This window comes from Odontomachus brunneus, unplaced genomic scaffold, assembly GCF_010583005.1.
Source record: "Odontomachus brunneus isolate Ranch 3 - 2012 unplaced genomic scaffold, Obru_v1 Obru_scaffold_019, whole genome shotgun sequence".
Lineage (NCBI taxonomy): Eukaryota > Metazoa > Arthropoda > Insecta > Hymenoptera > Formicidae > Odontomachus > Odontomachus brunneus.
Window position 1 is genome coordinate 1,662,317 of NW_022639469.1, and position 14,869 is coordinate 1,677,185.

General features: G+C 36.3%; 2 protein-coding genes across 5 annotated transcripts in view; one reads left to right on the forward strand and one right to left on the reverse strand.

Moving 5' to 3' along the window:
- The first annotated feature begins 615 nt into the window (after nucleotides 1-615).
- LOC116841868 (high affinity copper uptake protein 1) lies at nucleotides 616-10,478 on the forward strand. Of its 2 annotated transcripts, XM_032810307.1 has the most exons (5): nucleotides 616-861; nucleotides 8,024-8,239; nucleotides 8,307-8,539; nucleotides 8,780-8,809; nucleotides 9,313-10,478. In XM_032810307.1, the coding sequence occupies exons 2-5, from the start codon at nucleotides 8,024-8,026 to the stop codon at nucleotides 9,512-9,514; spliced, it is 681 nt and encodes a 226-aa protein (XP_032666198.1). In that variant the 5' UTR covers nucleotides 616-861; the 3' UTR covers nucleotides 9,515-10,478. The 2 variants fall into 2 exon arrangements, with proteins under 2 accessions (XP_032666198.1, XP_032666199.1); XM_032810308.1 differs by lacking the exon at nucleotides 8,780-8,809.
- LOC116841867 (ras-related protein Rab-9A) overlaps nucleotides 10,469-14,869 on the reverse strand; it is a 4,551-nt gene continuing 150 nt past the window's right edge. Inside the window, exons 2-5 of one of the 3 annotated variants that reach the window (XR_004377629.1) lie at nucleotides 13,577-14,774; nucleotides 12,407-12,663; nucleotides 12,001-12,333; nucleotides 10,469-11,906 (exon numbers count right to left, since the gene is read on the reverse strand). Coding sequence is in view for 1 of the 3 variants with exons in the window: in XM_032810306.1 (XP_032666197.1) it covers nucleotides 12,312-12,333; nucleotides 12,407-12,663; nucleotides 13,577-14,002 (705 nt within the window). In the remaining 2 variants the exon portion in view is untranslated. Of the gene's footprint in view, nucleotides 12,334-12,406; nucleotides 12,664-13,576; nucleotides 14,793-14,869 lie in introns of those variants that run through there. The other 2 variants (XR_004377630.1, XM_032810306.1) reach the window with 2 other exon arrangements.

The following is a 14,869-nucleotide window of genomic DNA, read 5'->3' on the forward strand; positions in this document are numbered from 1 at the left end:
CGTACACGACTCCGCCAATCACGACGACTAGTCTATTCGCTACAAAGGAGCGCAATTCAAAACACACGTAATACTCGAAATATTTCCGATTTCCGAAATCTTAACATTTCATAGTCTTAACATTACAATAAACGCTCGTCTCTAAACGGTAGTCTCTTGGTTCGTCCCGTGAGATATTTACTTTGAGATCGTTATCATTTCTGTGTGCACATGGTGCGTGTAGAGTGTACACTTTTTCAGAAAAAGTGCTGTTAGATACATAATTACGAAACGTCTGAAATGACGAATTTCAGAATTAATAGTGTATTATAGAACAGCCGTTTAGATATCGTCATAACAAATCGTCGAAACAACTTGACATAGGAAATATACAATTAATGCTGCGTTCGGAAACACACTATGTGCACACTACTAGACGGTAGCCATTAGAGTGAGCGAAATACAAGAGTGAGATAAAAAGAGAGGGAGAGTACTCGAGTGATGTTTCCGAACGCAGCCTAAAACGAATGGACTTATCTTGTAGATAGATGATCGCACGCACCAATCCCGATCGCTGCTGCCGCCAAGCGGCCGCGTGAGCAAACAGTGCCGTCTTATGTCATGTGTTCATTGGATCGCTGTTACGAGCGGCGCGAGTCGGTTCTTCGTCGGTGCCAGTAGGCTGCTTTGCGAGGTGGTTGGTTATGTGAAAGTCGCGCAGTGTATCGGCGAGCACACGGCAGTTCGTTGCGTGAGTGTGCCTGAATAACGAGAAGCGAAAAGAAGTAGCAGTTGGCCTTATACCGCCGTCATCGCCATTCGACTCCGTGCACTTCGCTGCTGATTATCACACGTCGTAACATAACCTTTTTTTCGCAAAAGGTAAGCGACTCGTCGCATCCTTCCGCTTCGCGTGGCTCCGCGACATGTCAGTCATCTGCGCGAGATTTTAGCATGATTTTTTCGCGCGTGATCGTCCCATATTACTCCGAGGGAATGTCTTCGCGGCTTTCCGCACCACCGTCGAACGAAACTCCCGATTAATTAACGAGAACGACAGTAATCGACCATATTGACAGTCGTCTCACTCATACGCGACCTCGCATCGTTATCTTCCCTGACTTTCACGCGTTTTTAATCAAGTCCCTTTCTCCTCTTCTTTTAGCGCAGGACTCGCGCGGAGAAAGTTTGCTGACTGATCTCCCCGTGAATCACAACCCGTAAAAATTTTTCTCCACTAATTTTTAGTCCTCGTTCGACCTAGCTCGACTAGAACAATTTTTTATCAGTTGAATTGTTTGGATCTTAAATTACGAGTCACAAAGACTTTCCTTGTCTATTTGGACCGTCTTATACAAGAGCGTGTGTGCGATTGGTCTATAATTAAAGGATCGATTAACGCCAATCGTGACTTAACCGAATCCTCTTTCTTTCTCTCTCCCTCTGTGTACGTCGCGGTTAGAGCTATTCTTTAGAAGGAGGCGACGAAGCGCGCCGATTATTCAACAGCAGTTGTTGACCATGAAGCTGAATTTTTTCGCAAGTGCATCACAATTCCTCGCAAGTGTTTCCCCGTTGCGGTATTTCCTCCTATCTTTATTTAATCGAAGGATAATATTCGCCGAATGCGACATATGTTATGCCACGACAACGGAGACTGGTACGATAAAGAGTGAATGTACGCTCCAATTTCTCCGTTCATTTCAACTAAATCGCGAAACTGAAGAACGAAACCGTGTTTCTCTTCACATCACGCGTGGAAGCCGATACTTATCGATAATCGCACTTTGTGCAACGCGATCGCAACGGATATTTACACCCCTTCTCCATCATCCCACGGTGATACGCTAATTAATAGTGATTTACCGTCATTGATCCAATTGGAGCCAATATCGTCAACCCTCGACGGAGAATTTGCATTATCTGACGATAGCGGCGAATAACTAACGTGACGATACCAAAGCGAGAACGTGCGATCAAGAGACTCTCTCTTTCTCCTTCTCAACGCGAACATGTGTCGTATCGCGTAATTAGCCGCACTAATATCTGGCTCTTTCTTTACCCTACTCTTTCACGATCGTGAATTCACTCCGCGAAACTGAAAGAAATAGCATGTGCCGTTCGAGTTGAGAAGTTTCTTTCCAGTCAGCATCGAGCATCAATTCCATTACTTATATTATAGCCTCGCATTCAGTTATGCAGACGCAGTATAACGTATGGTATTATATTGCACTTACGTTGTTAAGTGCAAAATTACAATATAACTGATACTCGATGCTGACGTTTTTCGTTTTAAATTTCTTATTTCTCGTTGAACTAAAGTCAGTGTTATCAATTTACTGAGGCAGGAATCAGGATTTAGATTACAAAATGAAAGAAAATTCCTATTTTAAGGAATGTGCAAAAATTTTCAGCCAAGTTTTGCAATACGATCTTCTGCAACATATAGCGATATTAACCAAACATATCAATACCTTTGTACCTGATTTTTGCATCTGCGTAAACAATTCTAAGTTCACCTACGCGTATTACTTCAATAGTTGAATTGCGAAATAATACTGTGGAAGTAGATTAAAAGTCTCGACTTAAGAGTCGACTTCAGATTCTCGACAGTTAAAGTTCCGCCAAATGACAGTGTAATAGATACCAGTAAAGAAATAAAGATAGGACAAAATATCCGTGCTGTAATAAGACCTGATTATCGTAGGCGAATATTGCACGGTATAACAAAAGAATCATGTGATGTGCTTAGAAAACGATTGTATGAGAAATATTCCAAGTTCTCCACGCTTCCTTTCACCCACGAGTTCTTCAATCTTGTGCAATTCGATCTTCCTATAAAATATCGTGTACGTTTCTCATTTTTTAAATATAAACGTTTGCAAATGTCAGATTTCACGTGAATTAAGTCTCAGGATGACAAATGAGCTGTGATATCTCATTATCACTTTATGCGTTTCAATGGATGTTTTATTTGAAGCTTCCTTATATAAATATTTTGTTTCACAAAAAGGAGGTATTTTTTCGACTTTTGTTCGAGAATTATTTTAGGAAGTCGCCGGAGAGTGGACTTTTCCTAAAAAATTCCATTTCTAATTTGATAAAAACATTCATGGGGTGAAAAAGATGAACGTCCGTGTTTGAAGATCTGAGTTCGTTGCAACAAGATTCTACCACAAATGGCATATTCACACGATGCAAATGACCTCCGACACTTTCAGATTACGTTCGTGCTTGATTGGACTGCTTCGCGGGAAATTAATCCGCGCTTCACCGAATGAGGGTTATTGCTACAAACGATCGATAGTCGGAATCTCACCTCGCTCCGAAGAATATTATTAATACGAGACTTCCCATTAGGAACTCGTGGTATTTCGATATTAGATTCCTGCAACTCGGTAAATTGTCGATCGCGCGTGGATGCTATTTTTTGCGGAACATTCGTTGAAAAATACATTCCCGAAATTGTACGCGAAATTCCTGAAATAATACTTTTCCTCTGTTAATCGTGTTTTCGTTTTCATTTTTTATCGAAGCGCTGCACGGGGAGAACGTTTTCAGCGTGTTTGGTTGTATTAAACAAATTTTCGGTGAAATACGAATGAACCAAAAAATTCCGATTAAAGATACCAGAATTCCGTTCGAGTTAACCCAAAATCTTATTAACTCGAACAGAATTCCGGTAACTTCAACCAGAATTTCTAGTTCGTTCATATTTCAACAGAAATCTGGTTAATTTAACCGAAGTTTTTTTCCATGTCTAACTATGTCTTCCGCCCACTTCTTTCCTCCGGATAAGTAGTACTTCCTGTTTTTTCCAAAGTGTTTTTCTTTATCGTGAATTTTAATCGGTTGCGCGGTTTCTGCGGCAAAGTTTAGGTCAGTCATTATGATGAGTTGCTTCTATGAACCAGAACGTTAACTAACAACGCCAATATCTTCCTCATAATTGGGTTTCCGGCTTTTATAACAAAAATATTATCCTGCAAAAGTGAAAGTCGAAGGATTCTATGCACGTTCGTAATGTGCGTTGCAACACCTGTCCGTTACCTGGAGATAACAGCCGGGAAAAATGGATAATACGAACACACATGGCGTTTATTTCTCGTGTTCAATTTGCATGTTTCGTTGGAGAGTTGCGAAACAATGGCGTTTGTTCGAGACGAGCAATACACATAGCTACGTGCGAGCGTTTAACACACGATTAAAACGCGCGTCTCTTTAAAAGCGTTCCTCGAAGTATCTTTATCTGTTACTTAAGCATTTTCACGCTTAAACGGAAACGTTCCGTTTGGCGATTCTTCATCAGTGAAGTAAAGTCGATGGAAAGATCGCAGGATGCTGCTTTTATCATCACAGTGTTTGTACAATATAATTTTATGCAAAGTTTTATGCCTTGATCATTAATTTTAACTTTATTTTTATTCTTTATCGTTGCGCCATATCGTTGTGAGATATATCGTCAAATATACATATCGTCAAATTGTTTGTAAATACACGGTATTGCAGTAACTCTTTCAATATCGCATGAAAGTCGAGATCAATCGATAAAATCCCGATATGTGAAGATAGTTCATGGGTGCGTCTTATCGCATTGCATCTTATGCCAGTTCTGAAGTGTGACTCGTTGCACACATATATCGCGATTTATCTCATATACGTAATTCGCCGTATTCTCGCGTGTTAGTATTTTTCTCGTTCGCAATCTTGTTACTCATAGCTTCGTTAGGTTTTCTCGAATCTTTTTATTAACTTATACTTACGGTACAATTGTTCAAATAAACGGGAAAGATGCGTTATCTACGACGTACATAAACGCGTACGCGATATGCGGTGATAATATTTTTACGAAAGTATAATTCCAGTCAAGGTACGTTTCAACGTGTTCCGTTGTATTCTAAATATATGCGTGTATGCGAAAAATCAATTTGTAAAAAGTCGAAAGAGAAGAAACAGTGCACAGATCGAAGCGTAAGATAAATAAATAAATTATAATTGCCTGTGAACATTTCAATCTTTATTTCGATTATTTTTCATCTATAGAAAATCAAGTAACGTGAAATTGAAATACATCGCCAAACAAGTCGTGAACTACGCGCTAAGTTCTTGAGTAAAAAGGTTTGGAATTGATGACGTTGCTTAAAGTAGACTTGATGATTATTCTTATGATACGAAGTGGTATATAACAAACAAAGAAAAGAAGAAAATTGGAAATAGGTGCATTAATATAAAAGAAAAATATGATATTAAAGAAAAAAAAAGAAAATATATTTCACGGAGATCGATTAAATTTAATCAGATTTGATTCGATTCGTTGATAAATATTCTTCAAGAATGATTGATGTTATTTCTTCATTCCTTGTACTTTACTTATGTTTTATTGTGTTTTTTATTGTATTAAAGTATTTTATCATAATTTACTAATGACATGGTAATAATACATATAATTGCTATAATATATATAATTTATTTACGTATGTATAATTATACGTTACCATCGTTTCGTTTCTCAACCCAGATACCGCATTTGCATGATTCGGCACAGTAGGTGAGAGTCGACCTTCTGTTTTAAAAAAAAGTTAAAATCCTGTTCTACCGGAGCGCGATCACAATTGACTGTTCTCATTCGTTCAGGTTCCTATTAGAGCGGAATGTCGATACGTTCTGGAGCTGTATCCTTTCGGAGACGATCTACTTTAGAAAGTACGCCGCGTTAACTTGCGTTTTCTTACTCACGTTTTCTTTGTTCGATTTACGGAATCGACAACGTTTGCAAGTTTCGTTTGTTCTCGTTTTGAGACTCGTTCACAGTCCTTTCTTCGAACTAACTGCTCGAGCGACACAAATGTATTTCTGACAAAAAATAAACTGATTCTTCTCGATATCAAATATTTTGTTGAAAAAAGAATTTTTTTTCCTTTCCGCTATTAATATCAGAAAATTTATATACGAATACTAAATATATTAATCTTAAAAAATCTGATTTCTATTACATATTAATTTCTTTAAGGCTCCTGGCATCTCGCATTGTCTATCTCTTTTTAATGACATCAGAAGTGAGAAAATGTATGCTAAAAATTCCTGCAAAATACGTTAAAATAAAAATATATATCCATAAAGTAACACTTGCAATTGATTAAACAGATTTGTAAGATATTCTGTGCACTCCTCTTTTGCTCTAACAATCAATAATTTGTCGTAAATTAACGTGACATACAATTCATCTTTCTAACCTATTTCTATTCAGGTTAATTTACAATAAATTATTAATTGTTAGAACAAAAGGGGAGTGCACGAAATATCTTACAAATTCGTTTAATCGATTGCAAGTATTACTTAATGGATATATATTTTTATTTTAACGTATTTTGCAAGGATTTTTAGCATACATTTTCTCGCTTCTGACGTCATTACGAAGAGATAGACAATGCGAAAGACCAGAAGCCTAAACACATCAAAATATACATATATACAATTTATATACTATTTGTGGACGACTTAAGATAGTGACTTGAAAATTTGTGGGTGTTTATAAAAAACAGGTGAAAGATATACAATTAATATTCGGGTCTCGACCTTCAGGAAAGTTTGCATGGATTTATTAATTATCTGCACAGCTAATATTCTGCAAATATAGCTGTATCGCACTGAAATTTTTGTTATCTTTCGATAAGGTTCTACACCACCCAACTGACGTTCTCCGCTTATGCTAAGATTGTTACAGTTGCATGAGACGGGAAAGAAGATTAACGGAACGTCCTCGGTGCGATTCTTATTGATTAATGAACAAGCTACTCGTGCAACAGGTGCTGCATGCACGTGTAGCAACACTGCGTATCTAACTCATTGAATTGTTTTATTTGTATTACTGCCACTAACTTTCAAATAGCGTTGAAGTAGTTCCTTTCAGCTCCACGTGTATTATTAACTTATCTCGATTAAAAACTTCCTAGAACTTCTTGTTTTACAACTTCCGTTAATTTCTTGTTTTACCATACGTACATCTTATCGATGTACGTATTCTAATTGCTTAGAATACGTACATCGATAAGATCTAAAAATCAACAAATAATTTCAACAAAATATAATGTTATTCGTTAAGACAGATAAAGTCCTTAAAAAATTTGAGCATTACAATACTTTTTCTTATGTATTTGACATTAACATATATGTTACGTTGTCAACTTTGCTTTTAGTCTATCTGTTATCGTTCTATTAAAAGGAGAGGTCACGGCAAAGACCAAAACATACAACGAAATTTATTAAATTTAAATATACGATCTTCCGTAATAAAATTGGAACTAAGAACCGCGATCTCATTTTTAAATAGCTCTACTCTTATTTAGTTTTTTAAAAATTATAATCATTTCTCTCAAATATTTTTCAGAAATAAAATTTAAAAAATTAAAGCGAGAGTATAAAAATAAATATAACACTGGCACATCACGTAAGTCGTGTAATACGTAGACGCATATTTAATACATAATGAAGACATTGCAACATGCAACGTCTGAAGATGTAACATCAGTGAGAAGCGTGATGACATAATATACTTTGGCATATCAACATCTCTCTCTCTCTCCCTCTCCCTCTCCCTCTCTCTTCACTGCAATCCTCAAGAGAAGTTTGCTGGCTCCAATTGATATTGCTTAAATTGTTCGAAAAATTGAGGAACCTTTTAGTATTGTATCGAGTTTTTACTCGTTGAAAAAAAATCCATATTTCTCGTAAATTGTTTTCACATTTAGCAAATTTGAAACGTTTTGATGCAGACTTGGAAATTTGTAATAAATCCTTGAGCATACCAATTTTTACATTCTAGCTATACTCGATCGTAGACAGATTTCTACTCGCGCATATCGTTTCCTGTTGTAAACAGAACGTAATAGGATTTTCTCAATAAGGATTCCAATGAAATCTGATATCTAATCGTGCTCAAATAAAACCTGTTCAATGTTGACACTTCTTGGTGGCTTTCGTGATAACGAGATTTGTTAAATTTTTCAAACTTACGAAAACACTAATGATTCCTTCTATTTTCCAGATGAACGCTTCGGAAGGAATTCACGCGCACATGGATCACGGTATGCACCATGAAGATATGAATCACGCCAAAATGGATCATGGGAGCATGAATCACGGTAATATGGACCATGGTGCCATGAACCATGGAAGTATGGATCACGGCAATATGCATCAAGTTGCCTCCTCGATGAGCAACGCATGTGGCGACATGGACATGCATGGGCATGGTATGTCGGTACGTATGATTAGAATGTCGGATAATCAGTGTGCTGTTAACATACCGTTTCCATTTACGCGTGCAGATGACTTTTCACACCGGTTTCTGTGAGTCGGTGCTATTCGACAACTGGAGAATCACGTCGATAGGCGGCCTCGTGGGTTCGATGATCGGTATCGTAATCATGGCAGCCCTCTACGAAGGCCTCAAATATTATCGAGAATATCTATTCTGGAAAACATACAACTCCCTGCAGTACAGGAGTGTTACAGTACCTAGCGAAAAGAACGTCGTGGCCGAAGACAATCGGGTTGTTCAGTGAGTTTGACTTTTATGATAGACATTTTCATGAAGAGCGTTGCTTTTCGCGTTTCCGCTCACGTGAGAATGTTTTTGCAAAAGTACTATTTTTTAGGGGATCTTAGGATTATTGTTAAGATATTCCACGAAAAAGGAATATATTAACGGAAAAGCAACACTTTTTGAGGAATCATCAAATACGTATAATCGATACACGCGGATAGATTATAAACCTAATCGTTACATTTGCTTTTTTAGTATGGTTGGAGAAGTAATCCATAAGCAACCGTAAGTAATAAGAACATCATGAGGAATTGATATCCTCTGTTCGAATTGGGCTTTCTCTAATATCTATGTTATTAATTGACATAACGTTGTCAATATCTTGTAAATAGCAATAATATACCAACATTCGTTAATATTTGCTAAAGGATTCTCATTAAAATTTGCATGTGTGATACATTTTTTAATAAGATCCTTTAGATGCGAAAAATATACTATTATGCACCAAATATCTTTAACATGAAATTCTATCACACATACACACACACCCACACACACAGTATTGCTTCTATTAATATTTTGACATATAAATTTTGAAACGTATTAATACTAATTTTGAAACTGCATGTGCAAAAATATTTACTTTTACTTCTTACTTTAGCATTACTATGTCTTTGTATAAAGCTACAATTTACTGGAAACAGCAGAAATGTACATAAATCGAATTTCGTAATCTCTTCTACTTAAAGTCGTACATAATGAAAAAATAAACGTATTGTTCTGTACAGGCCAACCATGCTGTCATGGATGCATTTCTTCCAAACGCTTCTGCATATCGTGCAGATAGTCTTGTCTTACTTCTTGATGTTGATCTTCATGACGTACAACGTTTGGTTATGCTGTGCCGTAGTGTTGGGTGCTGCCATCGGTTACTTCCTATTCGGATGGAAAAAGTCAGTAATTGTGGACGTTACTGAACACTGTCATTAGCATTTAGTAAATTACTTCAATCAGGTCATTTCGTGCAGACTGCAATCTGAAGTTACAACGCGTACATTATCTGGCAGAATATTAGAAAATTAAGAGCGCTTTCTCGCGTTTCACGTACCAAGAGTGTTTAGAGAATTGGCCTTTTTTAAATTTAACATTACATATAGCACATAGCAAAAAAAAACTTTTCTAGATTAAGTTTTAGATTTTCATTGTCCTTTGTTTTTATTCTTAGTATCTTAATTTTGGTTTTAATATCATTTTTAAATAATTTTGCCGCGTGAAACTCTACCGTAAGCGAATAAGTTTCTATCAAACATAGTAATATCTCGCTGTTATTATGAAAGTAATACGAGATAACTTCGCAAAGTCTCAGCTTCCACTGGATACTTGAATCTTGGTATACAAGTATAATATGTCTGAACTTGTAAATATTGTTAAGATATCGTGTAAGAAACGTGTCGTCGCGTATGAGTGCACACACTTTCCCAATTTTATATCATTTTTACTGTCCATTATATCATTATATAATTTTATTGCTCTTATTTTTTAGGGACGCTTATATTTATCGATAACTTCTTAATTTTTGGGAAAGAGTGTGCTATCGCATCTTAAATAAACCCATGTAAAAACATACCATTACAATATATTGTTACAAGTTAAGGTATTATAACATGTTGTCATGTAAATGATTGTTATTTGTAAAATATCGCGAAATATAGCTTCACCAAAAACACCGAAGAATAGCAATGAAATTTAAACAGATCGGAAGAGTATTATAACTGTGACCTATTAATTTCTTTTTTAAATTCTTGTCTCATTCTCGTTATTATCGTCAGATCTCATATTGATATTTTTACGAGATGTTTGTTTGATAAGCAGTAAGCAGAAATATTTCCTAAGAAGGGTAAATGACGTTGGCGAGAATCGATTTAAACAGGAATATAGGCGCTTTTTAAACAAGCACAGTGTACGTTTATTTTTCCTTGCAAAATCGCGATCCCCGGAATTATAAAATCTTAAGGCATACACACACATATTATATAGATCATGTACGAGAAGATGTGTATATTCGGTCGCAGATAAGTTGCAACACTTTCCTCTTCGATGAGGACTATGCGAATTTCAATCGCAAGAATAAACAGTCTACTTTCCGAAACTCGTCGAAACAGAAGATATTGCAATCTTTTTGCGAACGAATATACGTTAAGGATATGTAAAAAATAATAAATAACGATCGGCACACACTTCTTTTTTTTCACCACACAAATGAAACATGTATACTGTGTGCATCAGTATTCTTTAAAAAATAATTCATAGAGATCTCGCGCACATAGAGACTTATTCGTAAAAGTGATGTCAATGTTGTCGTAATTAAGAGGTGAATTTTCCACCTTGATATGATTAGTCTTGTAGCACTTAACATCCTTAACCAACACGTTATCTCTCTGTCACTATAAATTTATATATTCCACATGTAGCTATATAAAAAGCACCAGCATGCACGTTTCATACACGATTAATCCGAATCTTGCCGTTGCGGCATTATTTACTTTTTGCTTGTTTGTCATACACAAAGCGTTCCCAAGAATCTGGTATGTGTCGAGCGAGACACCGCGACCGTAGAGGACCGTAGAGGAGGTCATACACCAACGACAATCGTACAAAAAGCTCTCACTGCTGGTAACGTTAATAATTTTGTAGGAAAATCGTTAGACATCGACTGCGGAATGTTCCAAGAGCAGAAAAGCGTATTTTATACTTTGTACAAGCATCAAATTCAGAGTATATAAATACAGAGTATATGTGTAGCGAGACTTCGTCTAAATAAGTCGCTTAACTGCTCTCAGACGTGTTCCGCGAGGATAAGGCAAATTTAGATTACAAAGCTAGAATTACAAATTTATGCCTATCTCTCTTATGTAGTAAAGCACACAATTCATGATTATTATTATTATTATTATCTTATCACAAGCTGATATTGTGTGAAACACTTAAAATACTGTCGGTAGCTTAAGAGCTGCACAAAGCGTGATAGAATAGGACGTTCAATCTGACCTTACATCTTAGAGCTATGTTCTGGAAATATTAACCGCGATACGTTATTTGTCTTATATACGATCTTTGTGGCTTCATGTTCAAGTACTTCTATAAGATTTATTAAGGATAAAGATGAGCCACACAGCAAGGTACATTCATTTGTCGCTAATTATTTTCCTATAAACATAGTTCGTACGATCTTTCAAGTTTTAGCTGATCTTGAGTTGTAAAATTGAATTACAATCCATTTTTATACAACCGACGCAATTCCAGCGTGAATAAAGTTTACCGTATAACGTAGAGAGAGTATCGTAGACAGGCAAGAGATTCTCTTCAAATTACTTTGTTAGACCTAGAAAAAAAAGCATGCCTATTGTGAGAAATTGTCTCAAGTGCAATTGGTGAAAATGGCTAAGTTCGAAACTGAAGAAAAATGTCATATTTACCTACTCGAAACTTTACGCGAGTCCGTTCAAACTCTCTATGGACTATAAATCACTTCTATTGCATATTTTGCTGTAATTGTGCAAAGAAATGATGCGTAGGCCAAACAAAGAAAAATAATCTCTTACACTTATATTGCATATAGTGTGTCCTTATAGATCCTAATCACAGAATAAACACCTATGGGCTCAATTTGCGATGTGACGTGTGCTGCTTCCAAACATAAAGAAACTTTAAACAACTGTTTCCACAAGCGTTGCTTCGCACCGTAAAGTTCGCATATTGTGCTTATCTTCCTACCACCTGATTTCAATTATCTGGTCACGAAGGTGGATCTTGAGAAGAATTTATCATGCATTACTTCATTGGAACACAAAAGAATGGTCAAAATCACAAGCTGCGACCTACTCAGTGCCCGACACAGGCATGCAGCAGCTCGAACGATGCGGGGATTGCTGCTTGGAAAGATCGACGGTATCTTCTACTAAAGGCCGCTCTAATCTAGCTTCCAGTCGCGCCCATGCAGCGACAGCTGCCCCAAACGCTGCCTCGACATTAGTGGCGTCTTTTGCCGAAGTCTCAACTAACGGAGGATTGCCGTTCTCCAGACACCAAGCTTGTGCGTCTTCCGTGGAAACCTGTTTCTCCAACTCGGGGACGTCCACCTATAAAGAAAAATTATTTTATATAAGATACTGCTACACAAATACACACATACATATCTCTTATAGAAAAGTATTACTGGTTGGTTAATAATGAAATAATAATGCTCAGTAATTTTATTACTTTTCTATAAGAGATATATATGTGTATTTGTGTTGCAATATTATATGTAAAATAATTTTTAGTAAGTAATTTTATCACTGAGCATTAATAATTTATTACTGACTGGCAACGATCTATAGTGGCTAATGGGATCTTGAGTACTTAAATTACAAGATTATTAATACTTAAACGTAATTTAGTGATTACAGCAACAGTGATAATAGAACGACAATGAATATTATTGAGTCCTTGTGATGAATTACAAATTCGAATTGTTCCCTGATAACAAAAAAAATTAACAAATTTTCTCATGATCAACATAAATTGTTTCATACTTAGTATTTTTCAAATCAACTTATTGTTTGTTCTAATTCATTATGTTTAGTTAAAAATTTAAAAGCACTAATACCATTACTAGTTCACTAAAGTACATTATATCAAAATATCAGTTGCATTCCGATTATTACATTGTTTCCAACATTTGCCAGCAAATTTACCACATCTATGAATGTAACGACAAAATATAAAACACCAAATTTTTTTATTTAAAAAAATAATTAAATATTGGATTGTATGGACCAAATTCTAATGAATACATTTGTTAAAGTTCAATAAATGTGTTATGTATAGTAAAATAATCACTGAACCACAAAGCAGTGATTAATCTCACTATTAGTAATTATCAATAATATTCATTTGTAAGAAATATACACATGAAATTTTTTGTCTATTGGGCCATTAAAATATTAATATAGTATTATAATTAGTATATATAACAATTAGTATATTGGTATAAAATACTGAGTAACTCACTTTATTGCCTATGACGATAAAAGGAAATATAGAAGCTTCTCGAACATCTGCATACTTAAGAAATTCAGATCTCCATAGTGTCAAATTTTTAAAACTTGTTCGATCATCCACTGCATAGGTGAGTAGACAGATATCAGAACCCCTATAGAATGGGGTTCTAAGAGTTTTGAATCTCTCTTGTCCAGCAGTGTCCCATATTTGTAATGTATACGCTTCACCATTAATTTCAATATCTTTATTTAGAAATTCCACTCCTATCGTATGAAAGCTGTGCTCATCAAAGTGATTTGACACAAATCTGTTCATGAGACAGGATTTGCCAACACCACCATCTCCGAGAATTACCACTTTCAGTAGAGTGGATCTCTGCGAATTTCGATTTTGGAGATTACTACTTTTAGGTGTACCCATCGCTGTGGAGGACATTTTTCGATTTCCTTCTTTCCTTATGGGAAATAATCTTGTAAATCAACACAACACGTCACAAACGGAGTTTCAAAACTTAAAAGATCCCTGACATGTAAATAAATATTTATTTTCATTAAAACCTAAATTGTGAACTTTATAGCCTCTTTTGTTGATCAGCTGATTTGTAGCAGGTGGACCTTGTACTTCAGTTCCTCAGACTTGGCCAGACGTACAGAGACAACAATGATGCGTCACCGTTCATTATCTACTAGGCTGTCTCTCCCTCTCACGCATGTATCAAACCACCAGCACGTAAGGAATTCTTGATGTCTTTATTTTCCCTCGACTACGCTGCATAACCTTACGACTCAGTCGCTGAGATTGCTCATCGATTTCGCGGCGAATCTCGAATTTCGAGGCTGCAACGAAGAAAAATACTGCCCGACGATATCCGCTCGCCTGTTTACCTTTTTCTCCTGGATTTTAATTCAATTATCGAGCTCAAAGTCCGATACGTGCGAGAGACGGTTTTTTTGACCGCGGCACTCTCACAAAGCGGCGGATGAGGACGATGCGGTACGTTCGTCAGCATGGACAACTCGCGCTCGCGCGTTTTCAACAGCGGCTTTGTCGACCGGTGAATTAAGCGACGTCACTGTCGGCTGTAATCTCCCACCGCTTTTCCTCATTTACGACTGACCCGTTCGATGATGTTTGACACATTGCAGACGACAAAAGAAACGCCCATGTTGGGACCGAACGAGAGCGGCCCTCGCGCGAATATGGCTACCTGCGATTATAAATAATATCAGCCGCCGTTCGCAGATCATGGATTTAGGAATATATATATATATATATATATATATATATATATATATATATATA

Excerpts from the sequence above, each read along its gene's own strand:
- LOC116841868 (XM_032810307.1), top strand. The coding sequence starts at position 8,024 with ATGAACGCTTCGGAAGGAATTCACGCGCACATGGATCACGGTATGCAC. Across the intron at positions 8,540-8,779 it reads GAAGACAATCGGGTTGTTCA|TATGGTTGGAGAAGTAATCC; the intron begins GTGAGTTTGACT and ends TTGCTTTTTTAG. Across the intron at positions 8,810-9,312 it reads GAAGTAATCCATAAGCAACC|GCCAACCATGCTGTCATGGA; the intron begins GTAAGTAATAAG and ends TGTTCTGTACAG.